The following is a 10,811-nucleotide window of genomic DNA, read 5'->3' on the forward strand; positions in this document are numbered from 1 at the left end:
TAAGATAGCACTTATTTTGCAAAAAGTAATTGACAAATGTTGACGTCGTTATAGTTTTTTTTTAAACTTAAAGTGTGGGGCTTATGTTCTTGTCTAGTTAAAAATTTTCAAGCCGAAATACAAAGAATAAGCTTAAAGAAACGTTATAAAGTTGATAGTTTTACTTTACATAAATTAGGTATAAATTAAGTTTTAAAAAGACTTTTAAAAAAACTATTCAAACAAAAAGTAATGTTGCTCTAGTAGATTACTCTTTTAAATTTTTGCTTTTATTGCGCTGCGCTACAACCTTTTCAAATCCACAACTTTTTAAAAAAATTACTTAACGTTAAAATATACAATCAAGTTACAATAAAATATGTTTAAAATAAACGTTAAATTGGTTTCAAAATATATAACCCAATCAAATGTCCCAATATCTTTCGTTTTGTCCAAGTAAAAACAAGTGCAGTTTCCTGTTTTTAAGGTAGTTATGTGCGCTAAAAATATTAATCAAATATTAATATTTAGTATATAAATAACCTAAGCTAGGTTTAAGAAAAATCGAAGTCAACTTTTGGATGTTTTAAATTAAGAAAAATGGAAGTTATTCAAAATCATGTGACCCACCCTCACAATCACGAAGAATTTATTGTGCCTGTAGTCTGTACACAAGATAGATTTAACTCAGCACTTTCGTATAAACCAGATGACAGCGATATCTTTATTTGTTCCTACCCAAAATGTGGCACAACTTGGCTACAAAACATCGTTTGGTTGATCACAAGAAATGGGAAATCGCTTGATACAAATGTGCATTTGTTCGATCAGTTACCTTTTCTAGAGCACCATGGTTTAAAAATTAAAGACATTCCAAATATTAAATATCCAAGAATTATAAAATCGCATTTACCGCGCAAATGGCTGCCTTGGAATTCTAAATCAAAATATCTGTTTATTGCGAGGGACCCACGAGATGTGGTAGTTTCGCTACATAATCATGTGTTGGGTTTTGTTGAAGTTCCGTTGCAGTTTAGTTTTGATGATATTTTTAATCTTTTTTTAAATGGGCAAACCTTATACTGTGATTATTTTCTTAACTTACAAGGTTACCTTAACAACAAGGATTCAAATATTCTAATTTTGTATTACGAAGATTTACAGAAAGATTTGGGCGAACAAATTTGGAAAATTGCTCGATTTTTTATTTAGAAATAATCAAGAAGTATTAAAGGAGATTGTTCAAAAAAGTAACATAATTGAAATGAGAAAAAACGAAAATCACTGGGTAAATTTATAATCTTACACTTTTGATCATAATAATAAATTGTAAATTGGAGATTGATTAAGTATTTTGCTAATCACAAAAACTTTTTTTTTTCTTTTTTTTAGCGACCAAGGCCAAGACGAGACGACTGGCCATTTATAAGAAAAGGTCAAGTTGGAGATTGGAAAAATCATTTAACAAACGAACAAGCTGAACAACTTCGTAAAAGACTTCAAGAAACCGTTCCTCAACTTGAACAATTTTGGTTCAGTGGAAATTAGAAAAATTAGAACAAAGAAGTTTTAATTTAAAGTTTTTGTTTGTATGTTTTATGTAATAGTATTGTATTTCTGTAAGCATTTACTTTTTTTAATTATAGCTTGTTTTATGTTACTTAAAAAAATATATTTTTATTTATTTAGTTAAATATATTACTGATATTTTTTATCTAAAATTTCATGTGGAATTTTCATCAAATACTTAAGTGACATATAGTTTTAATTATATTATAAACGTAGTTTGTAAGCGTTGCAATAAAAGTACTTTATTAAAAATCAGCAACAGTTAATTTATTTTAAAATAAAAAACATAATAATACAACAATTAGGCTACTATTACAATTTACAATATCTTTTAAAGGTTTTAAAAACAACATAAATGATTTTTTAATTAAACTTCGTTTGTTAAGATTTTTTATAAATTAATGATAATAAGAAAAAATATACAACAAATAATGCAGTAAAGCTTAATAAAAACAAAACACAATTAAAGTTTATCATTTAAAACATGATTCTAATACAGAATATAATAAATTTAACGACAAGGTTATAACCTTTTAATTTATTAGTTATTTACTTTAATTGATTTTTTTAAATTGGACAAACATACTTTTAATCGCGGTGTAAATAATTAAATGTGGTAACAATTAATAGTTTATTGGTACATATAAGTAACTTAGTTGTGAGAGATATTTTGTTTTAATTTCCACTGAACCAGAATTGTTCAAGTTTAGGAACGGTTTCTTGAAGTCTTTTACGAAGTTGTTCAGCTTGTTCGTTTGTTAAATGATTTTTCCAATCTCCAACTTGACCTTTTCTTATAAACGGCCAATCTTCTCGTCTTGGCCTTGATTGCTAAAAATTTTAAATTAAATTTATTAATACTTTTTTTTAGGTCAATATGTATTTTTTTTATTAAACTGTCCCTGAGGATATTTAGGATTTACCAAAAAAACAACTTACCCAATGTTTTGTATTTTTCTTCATCTCACTGATATGGCTTTTTTTAATTATTTCATTTAGCAATAAATTCTCCTCGTATTTAGAGCCTAAAAATTTTGCAACTTTTAGGATTTCTCCCTTTATATCTTTCTGTAGATCTTCGTAATACAATGTTAAAACATTAGGATCATTGCTGTCTAAATAACCTTGTAAAAAATCAAAATAGTCGCCGTAGTGAGATTTTCCAGCAAGAAATATTTCAAATATTTCGTTAAAACTAAATTTTAAAGTCATTTGTTCAAAACCTAAATGATGATAAAAAGTTGAAACAGCGACGTCTCGCGGATCTCTGGCAATAAATAAATATTTTGATTTGGGATTCCGAGGCAGCCATTTTTGAGGCAAATGTGTTTTTATAATTCTTGGATAAGCAGAATTGTCAATATTTTTAATTAAAGCAGAATTCACAAATTCCAAAAATGGTAGTTGGTCATACAGTCTAACATTTGTATCAACAGATCGCCCATTTCTTGTGATCAACCAAACAATGTTTTGTAGCCAAGTTGTGCCACATTTCGGGTAAGAACAAATAAAGATGTCGCTGTCATCTGGCTGATACGAAATTGCTGAGTTAAATAGATCTTGAGTTGATGCAAGAGGTAGAGGAAATTTTTCTTTACTTACTGGGTGCAATACATGGGTAAAAAAGCTCTCCATCTTTTATACTTAAAATCTATTGCTGCTATATTACCCAACTGTCATAAACACACTCTTTAACACGAAAGTAACACTAAGTTAATGTTTGACCAGATGTTTTACTGCTAAACAAACTCTATTTTTAGTCCACGCATTTCCTTTTTTATTTGCAGAATGTAAAATCTTTCATGCATAGTGTTAAGTCCATTTATATGAAAACTGATTTATATTTTCTCATTAATTTTAAATACAATTTCACACTCGGTTGGACACCATTAGCCGCTATTGTGCGCTTCTTTTGGATCGCCTTATCGCCTGGTCATTTCAAGTTTTTTCCCTTTTTCCAGCGTTCTTAGTCACGTGATTTGTGTTTCGCCTTTTTTGTCTTTATTTGTATCGTAACTTGGAATAATTTTGGAATTCTACTTTTAGTACGTCATATATTTAGAATACGATTCGCCCTGTTCTAACAATTCATAAATGGTCTTTAGTTAGTTTTTGTTAAAAGTAATATTGATTTGTAAGTGTTAAGCCAGTATTGTTTTTGTTAATTGTTTTTCTTGTGTACTGAATATTGAATACATTGTAGAGTATTTCAATTGTTGTATCAGTCGAGTTAGACAGTTGCAATTCTGGGCCCATTATCGGTATTATTTTTATATTAACTGAGATCAATCTGTGATCAAGGGGCGTATTTTATTCTCCGATCAACCTATTGTTGGTCACGTGGGGTATAGTTAGACAAACCCTACACATAGTCAGCGATAACAAATGCATTCAAGTGTTAAAACTTTTTTAACCATTATAGCGAACTTTTTTTTATCTTATTATTGATGTAACAAAAATGTAAAGGTTTGTTGAATGCTAAGTTAATTATTCCTTATTATATACAGGTCATTAAAACTAATGTAATTTCTTTAACATAAATATTTACAAAACTAAAAAAAAGACATAATAAAATTATGAACGACGCTGTAGTAACTATAATCTACAATAATATATGAAATGTTTTATATTAGAATAAAAATTAATTTGAGACATACAAAACTAAAAAATTAATTTTCGCTGAACCAGAATTGTTCAAGTTGAGGAACGGTTTCTTGAAGTCTTTTACGAAGTTGTTCAGCTTGTTCGTTTGTTAAATGATTTTTCCAATCTCCAACTAGACCTTTTCTTATGAATGGCCAGTCGTCCCGCCTTGGCTTTGGGCACTATAAATTTAATATTCAATTTAACTAAAATATTTTGTAAGTCAATATACCTAGTTTTAATGGACCTGATTATAAGGAATAGTATTGTTACTAATATACTCGAAATGATATCTATAAATTACTAAAAAAGCAACTTACCCAATGTTTTGTATTTTTCTTCATCTCACTAATATGGCTTTTTTTAATTATTTCATTAAGCATTAAATTTTCCTCGTATTCAGGGCCTAGGAATTTTGCAATTTTCAGGATTTCTTTGCCGAGATCTTTTTGAAGATCTTCGTAAAACAATGTAAGCACATTAGAATCCTTGCTATCTAAATAGCTTTGTAAAAAATCAAAATAGTCGCCGTAGTGAGATTTTCCAGCAAGAAATGTTTCAAATATTTCGTTAAAACTAAATTTTGAAGTCATTTGTTCAAAACCCAAATGATGATAAAAAGTTGAAACAGCGACGTCTCGCGGATCCCTGGCAATAAATAAATATTTTGATTTCGGATTCCGAGGCAGCCATTTTTGAGGCAAATGTGTTTTAATAATTCTTGGATAAGCAGAATTGTCAATATTTTTAATTAAAGCAGAATCCACAAATTCCAAAAATGGTAATTGGTCAAACAGATCAACATTTGTATCAACAGATTGCCCATTTCTTGTGATCAACCAAACGATGTTTTGTAGCCAAGTTGTGCCACATTTTGGATAAGAACAAATAAAGATGTCGCTGTCATCTGGCTGATACAAAATTGCTGAGTTAAATAGATCCTGAGTTGATGAAAGAGGTAAAGAAAATTTTTCTTTACTTACTGGGTGCAATACATGGGTAAAAAAGTTCTCCATCTTTTATATTTAAAATCTATTGCTGCTATATTACCCAACTGTCATAAACACACACTTTAACACAAAAGTAACACTAAGTTAATGTTTGACAAGATGTTTTTAGCTAAACAAACTCTATCTTTAGTCCACGCATTTCCTTTTTTATTTGCAGAATGTAAAATATTTCATGCATAGTCAGCGATAACAAATGCATTCAAGTGTTAAAACTTTTTTAACCATTATAGCGAACTTTTTTATCTTATTATTGATGTAACGAGAATGTAAAGGTTTGTTGAATGCTAAGTTAATTATTCCTTATTATATACAGGTCATTAAAACTAATGTAATTTCTTTAACATAAATATTTACAAAACTAAAAAAAAGACATAACAAAATTATGAACGACGCTGTAGTAACTATAATCTACAATAATATATGAAATGTTTTATATTAGAATAAAAATTAATTTGAGACATACAAAACTAAAAAATTAATTTTCGCTTAACCAGAATTGTTCAAGTTGAGGAACGGTTTCTTGAAGTCTTTTACGAAGTTGTTCAGCTTGTTCGTTTGTTAAATGATTTTTCCAATCTCCAACTTGACCTTTTCTTATAAATGGCCAGTCGTCCCGCCTTGGCTTTGGGCACTATAAATTTAATATTCAATTTAACTAAAATATTTTGTAAGTCAATATACCTAGTTTTAATGGACCTGATTATAAGGAATAGTATTGTTACTAATATACTCGAAATGATATCTATAAATTACTAAAAAAGCAACTTACTCAATGTTTTGTATTTTTCTTCATCTCACTAATATGGCTTTTTTTAATTATTTCATTAAGCATTAAATTTTCCTCGTATTCAGGGCCTAGGAATTTTGCAATTTTCAGGATTTCTTTGCCGAGATCTTTTTGAAGATCTTCGTAAAACAATGTAAGCACATTAGAATCCTTGCTATCTAAATAGCTTTGTAAAAAATCAAAATAGTCGCCGTAGTGAGATTTTCCAGCAAGAAATGTTTCAAATATTTCGTTAAAACTAAATTTTGAAGTCATTTGTTCAAAACCTAAATGATGATAAAAAGTTGAAACAGCGACGTCTCGCGGATCTCTGGCAATAAATAAGTATTTTGATTTGGGATTCCGAGGCAGCCATTTTTGAGGCAAATGTGTTTTAATAATTCTTGGATAAGCAGAATTGTCAATATTTTTAATTAAAGCAGAATCCACAAATTCCAAAAATGGTAATTGGTCAAACAGATCAACATTTGTATCAACAGATTGCCCATTTCTTGTGATCAACCAAACGATGTTTTGTAGCCAAGTTTTGCCACATTTTGGATTAGAACAAATAAAGATGTCGCTGTCATCTGGCTGATACGAAATTGCTGAGTTAAATAGATCCTGAGTAGATGAAAGAGGTAAAGAAAATTTTTCTTTACTTACTGGGTGCAATACATGGGTAAAAAAGTTCTCCATCTTTTATATTTAAAATCTATTGCTGCTATATTACCCAACTGTCATAAACACACACTTTAACACAAAAGTAACACTAAGTTAATGTTTGACAAGATGTTTTTAGCTAAACAAACTCTATCTTTAGTCCACGCATTTCCTTTTTTATCTGCAGAATGTAAAATATTTCATGCATAGTCAGCGATAACAAATGCATTCAAGTGTTAAAACTTTTTTAACCATTATAGCGAACTTTTTTATCTTATTATTGATGTAACGAGAATGTAAAGGTTTGTTGAATGCTAAGTTAATTATTCCTTATAACATACACGTCATTAAAATCACTGTAATTTTTTTAATGCACATATTTACAAAAGTAAAAAAAAACGACATAATAAAATTATGAACGACGCTGTAATAACTATAATCTACAACAATATATAAAATGTTTTATATTAGAATAAAAATTAATTTGAGACATACAAAACTAAAAAATTAATTTTCACTGAACCAGAATTGTTCAAGTTGAGGAACGGTTTCTTGAAGTCTTTTACGAAGTTGTTCAGCTTGTTCGTTTGTTAAATGATTTTTCCAATCTCCAACTTGACCTTTTCTTATGAATGGCCAGTCGTCCCGCCTTGGCTTTGGGCACTATAAATTTAATATTCAATTTAACTAAAATATTTTGTAAGTCAATATACCTAGTTTTAATGGACCTGATTATAAGGAATAGTATTGTTACTAATATACTCGAAATGATATCTATAAATTACTAAAAAAGCAACTTACCCAATGTTTTGTATTTTTCTTCATCTCACTAATATGGCTCTTTTTAATAACTTCATTGAGCATTAAATTCTCTTCGTATTTAGAGCCTAAAAATTTCGCAACTTTAAGGATTTCTCCCTTTATATCTTTCTGTAGATCTTCATAATACAATGTTAAAACATTAGGATCATTGCTGTCTAAATAACCTTGTAAAAAATCAAAATAGTCGCCGTAGTGAGATTTTCCAGCAAGAAATACTTACTTCATTAAAACTAAATTTTGAAGTCATTTGTTCAAAACCTAGATGGTGATAGAATATCGATGTAGCAACATCTCGTGGATCCCTGGCAATAAATAAATATTTTGATTTCGGATTCCAAGGCAACCATCTACGAGGCAAATGTGTTTTAATTATTTTAGGATAAACCGAATTATCTTCATGTTTAATCAAAGCAGAATCCATTAATTCCAAAAAAGGTAATTGGTCGAACAAATCAACATTTGTATCAACAGATTGCCCATTTCTTGTGATCAACCAAACGATGTTTTGTAGCCAAGTTGTGCCACATTTCGGGTAAGAACAAATAAAGATGTCGCTGTCATCTGGCTTATACGAAAGTGCTGAGTTAAATATATCTTGAGTAGATGCAAGAGGTAAAGTAAATTTTTTTTTGCTTACTTGGTGTACTACGTGGGTAAAAAAGCGCTCCATTTAAACCATATTCAAAATCTATTGCTGATATAATACCCTAGTGTTATACACTCTTCAACACTAAATCAACAATAAAGTAATGTTTAACCATCAGCTGTTTTATTGCTAAACAAACCTTTATTTTTAAAAGTTCTATATTTTACAGAATGTAAAATCTTTCATTATTTTAGGATAAACCGAATTATCTTCATGTTTAATTAAAGCAGAATCCATTAATTCCAAAAAAGGTAATTTGTCAAACAAACCAACACTCGTATCAACAGATTGCCCATTTCTTGTGATCAACCAAACGATGTTTTGTAGCCAAGTTGTGCCACATTTTGGATAAGAACAAATAAAAATGTCGCTGTCATCTGGCTGATATCGAAGTGCTGAGTTAAACAGATCTTGACTTGATAAAAATGGTATAAAGTAAATTTTTCTTTGCTGATTGGGTGTATTTCGTCGGTTAAGCGGTTCTCCATCTATACTTTATTTAAAATGTAATGCTTATATATTATTCAACTCTGATATTTATATTTTGAAACAACTTAAAAAGCAAACTAGTGTTTAACCAGATGTTTTATCGCTAAACGAACTTGATTTTAAGTCTACGCATTTCCTTTGTATTTGCAGAATGTAAAATCTTTCATGCATAGACGGCAATAACAAATGCATTCAAGTTAAACCTTTTTTTAAATTTTTTGCAAACTGTTTAGATACTGACATTGATTTAATAAATTTTATAGATTTATTAAATACTAAGTTGATTATACTAAAATATATTTTTTAATTACAAAAAGCTATTATAACTCTATTCTATAACTATTTAAAGTAAAATATGTATAAACGTTGATTTTGGTTTGTTAAATATATTTTAACACTTTTTTTTAATAAAAATTAAATATCGATACTTTGCTTTTTAATTTTGCTTATTTGCGTATTATAACATAATAATTAACTTTAAAAATGGGTGGGCACTTAAACGTGAGTAGGCACTTAACTTAAAACAGGTACCCAACTTTAGGCAGGCACATAACATTTGGTAGGCACTTAAAAATGGGTAGGCACTTTACTTTGGGTAGGCACTCAACCTTGAAAAGGTACTTAACCATGGGTAAGCACTCAATCTAAGGGAGCAACTAAAACTTGTGACATATACTATTATTAAGTTTATGTTGTTTTTGATGTATAAAAGATAACTACGAGAGTCGAAAATAATTATAAGACTGTTACCTTGTGATTTCGACACTAAGAAGGCCAACTTTACAGATTAAACATAGAATAATATTTTGTTGCCTCAATTTAGTCTTAAGTTTACTTTGGCAGTTTGAAATATTATTGATTGTAATTATCCGGTGATTAATCTGCTTATTGGTTTTGACTTAAAACAACGTCTACTGGGTTTGGTGACCATGCCATAATGTACTATAAAATCTTTGTATAAACATTATTGCTTTTGGCATGTTTTAACTTATTAAATTGATTTTGTCATTTTTTTCCCGTCACATTGTTGTAATATTAATTGTATATCGTATTTATTATTTACTTTTATCAATGCGCGAAAAACCAAAATAAAATAAAAAAAAATCTTACTTAAGAACGCTTTAGTGTAAAAGCTTTTGGGATCATGAAAGAATTGGGAGTTTTTGTCGTTTTTTTGTTGGGTTTCAAAGATTGATATGTACTGCAAAAGTACAAATATCTTAAAAGTTAACTGGTTGAAATGTCCTAAACAAGAAGCAAATTTTGTATAAAACCAACGTGCTTTTATGAATTCTGTAAGCGTCGCTTATGTAATTTTCTTTTGAATGTTTATAGGCTACGGATATATATATTATCACTTACTTATAATTTTAGGGTCAACCAAATGTTATTAAGTTCATGAAACAAATTAACTTCGCATTTATTTCGGACTGTATCAAAAGGTGTTGAATTTTGTACATGTCAATCTTAATTAGACAACTTATTAAATTTTATGGTCAATAAAACTGAGATTCTTCTGGTCGTTTAGTTATTCTGCTAAAGTCCAACTATTAAATGAATTTGTATTTTGTTACTTCATTTAGTTCAGCAATATTTTCAAAAAAATATTTTAGGCTTATTTTTAAGATGTTTTTAAAATAAAAAGCTAAGTAGATGCAAGGTTGTAGAACATGCTTTGGTTCAACGTTATGTTTTGTCCTATTAAATCTTTAAATAACTTTAAAAGATTATCAAGTCCGCATTTAGACGGGATTTATTTAATTTTGACCTTGCGTTGCGTAAGAATTACATTACTGAAGGCTGTGTTAAGTATAGGCGTAAAATCCCAAAGGGTTTACTCACGTCACCAAATCTAATTAGTGTTTCTAAAGTCGTTGCTTAGACTGCAATTTCTAATTACAAGTAACGTTTAATTTTGCGTATGTGAGATTGCTTGGGTTTTTGCAATGTACTTTATGTGTAATATCGGCGTAGTACTCGTTTTATCGAATATTTGAGTGCAAAATTAGAGGGTAAAGTAATTACAAGCTATATAGCCCAATCGATTATGCAATAAAAACGCGGTCTGTTGCTCTTATCCAGATTGAAAATATCCTTTTCAGTTACTTGTCGTTTTTTATCGCATAGATTAAAAGCTTATACCCTTGTTTCGTAGAATATGAAACTGAGCTTATTGGGTCGATAACTTATATTTGTTACGACCTTGTATAGCCAGTAGGCCTAC

At 29.1% G+C, this 10,811-nt stretch overlaps 4 protein-coding genes and 1 pseudogene across 5 annotated transcripts; 1 reads left to right on the top strand and 4 right to left on the bottom strand.

Moving 5' to 3' along the window:
• Positions 1–579: 579 nt before the first annotated feature.
• On the top strand, positions 580–1,527 carry LOC145752637 (sulfotransferase ssu-1-like). Its single transcript, XM_082568941.1, has 3 exons — positions 580–960; positions 1,136–1,267; positions 1,372–1,527. Exons 1-3 carry the CDS (start codon positions 580–582, stop codon positions 1,525–1,527), a joined length of 669 nt encoding a protein of 222 aa, XP_082425067.1.
• A 696-nt stretch (positions 1,528–2,223) lies between these two features.
• On the bottom strand, positions 2,224–3,183 carry LOC145752640 (sulfotransferase 1E1-like). Its single transcript, XM_082568944.1, has 2 exons — positions 2,488–3,183; positions 2,224–2,379 (listed from the first exon to the last, which is right to left on the bottom strand). The coding sequence occupies exons 1-2, from the start codon at positions 3,181–3,183 to the stop codon at positions 2,224–2,226; spliced, it is 852 nt and encodes a 283-aa protein (XP_082425070.1).
• An 897-nt stretch (positions 3,184–4,080) lies between these two features.
• On the bottom strand, positions 4,081–5,338 carry LOC145752121 (sulfotransferase 1E1-like). The gene is made up of 2 exons (XM_082568338.1): positions 4,512–5,338; positions 4,081–4,373 (listed from the first exon to the last, which is right to left on the bottom strand). Exons 1-2 carry the CDS (start codon positions 5,205–5,207, stop codon positions 4,218–4,220), a joined length of 852 nt encoding a protein of 283 aa, XP_082424464.1. The 5' UTR covers positions 5,208–5,338; the 3' UTR covers positions 4,081–4,217.
• On the bottom strand, positions 5,339–6,799 carry LOC145752641 (sulfotransferase 1C2-like). The gene is made up of 2 exons (XM_082568945.1): positions 5,980–6,799; positions 5,339–5,832 (listed from the first exon to the last, which is right to left on the bottom strand). The coding sequence occupies exons 1-2, from the start codon at positions 6,664–6,666 to the stop codon at positions 5,677–5,679; spliced, it is 843 nt and encodes a 280-aa protein (XP_082425071.1). The 5' UTR covers positions 6,667–6,799; the 3' UTR covers positions 5,339–5,676.
• A 338-nt stretch (positions 6,800–7,137) lies between these two features.
• On the bottom strand, positions 7,138–8,309 carry LOC145752642 (sulfotransferase 1E1-like; annotated as a pseudogene). The gene is made up of 2 exons (XR_014283789.1): positions 7,432–8,309; positions 7,138–7,293 (listed from the first exon to the last, which is right to left on the bottom strand). The product of XR_014283789.1 is annotated as a sulfotransferase 1E1-like (transcript).
• Positions 8,310–10,811: the final 2,502 nt, after the last annotated feature.

This window comes from Corella eumyota, chromosome 5 (genome assembly GCF_963082875.1).
Source record: "Corella eumyota chromosome 5, kaCorEumy4.1, whole genome shotgun sequence".
Taxonomy (NCBI): Eukaryota; Metazoa; Chordata; class Ascidiacea; order Phlebobranchia; family Corellidae; genus Corella; species Corella eumyota.

What these genes read in the sequence shown, in the direction of transcription:
- LOC145752641 (XM_082568945.1), bottom strand. Translation starts at nt 6,666, where the DNA reads ATGGAGAACTTTTTTACCCATGTATTGCACCCAGTAAGTAAAGAAAAA. An exon ending in GTGAGATGAAGAAAAATACA is followed by an intron (nt 5,833 to 5,979) that starts AAACATTGAGTA and finishes TTAAATTTATAG; the next exon opens with TGCCCAAAGCCAAGGCGGGA.
- LOC145752637 (XM_082568941.1), top strand. Translation starts at nt 580, where the DNA reads ATGGAAGTTATTCAAAATCATGTGACCCACCCTCACAATCACGAAGAA. An exon ending in CGAGGGACCCACGAGATGTG is followed by an intron (nt 961 to 1,135) that starts GTAGTTTCGCTA and finishes TGTATTACGAAG; the next exon opens with ATTTACAGAAAGATTTGGGC. An exon ending in GAAAAAACGAAAATCACTGG is followed by an intron (nt 1,268 to 1,371) that starts GTAAATTTATAA and finishes TCTTTTTTTTAG; the next exon opens with CGACCAAGGCCAAGACGAGA.
- LOC145752640 (XM_082568944.1), bottom strand. Translation starts at nt 3,183, where the DNA reads ATGGAGAGCTTTTTTACCCATGTATTGCACCCAGTAAGTAAAGAAAAA. An exon ending in AGAAAAATACAAAACATTGG is followed by an intron (nt 2,380 to 2,487) that starts GTAAGTTGTTTT and finishes TAAAATTTTTAG; the next exon opens with CAATCAAGGCCAAGACGAGA.
- LOC145752121 (XM_082568338.1), bottom strand. Translation starts at nt 5,207, where the DNA reads ATGGAGAACTTTTTTACCCATGTATTGCACCCAGTAAGTAAAGAAAAA. An exon ending in AGAAAAATACAAAACATTGG is followed by an intron (nt 4,374 to 4,511) that starts GTAAGTTGCTTT and finishes TTAAATTTATAG; the next exon opens with TGCCCAAAGCCAAGGCGGGA.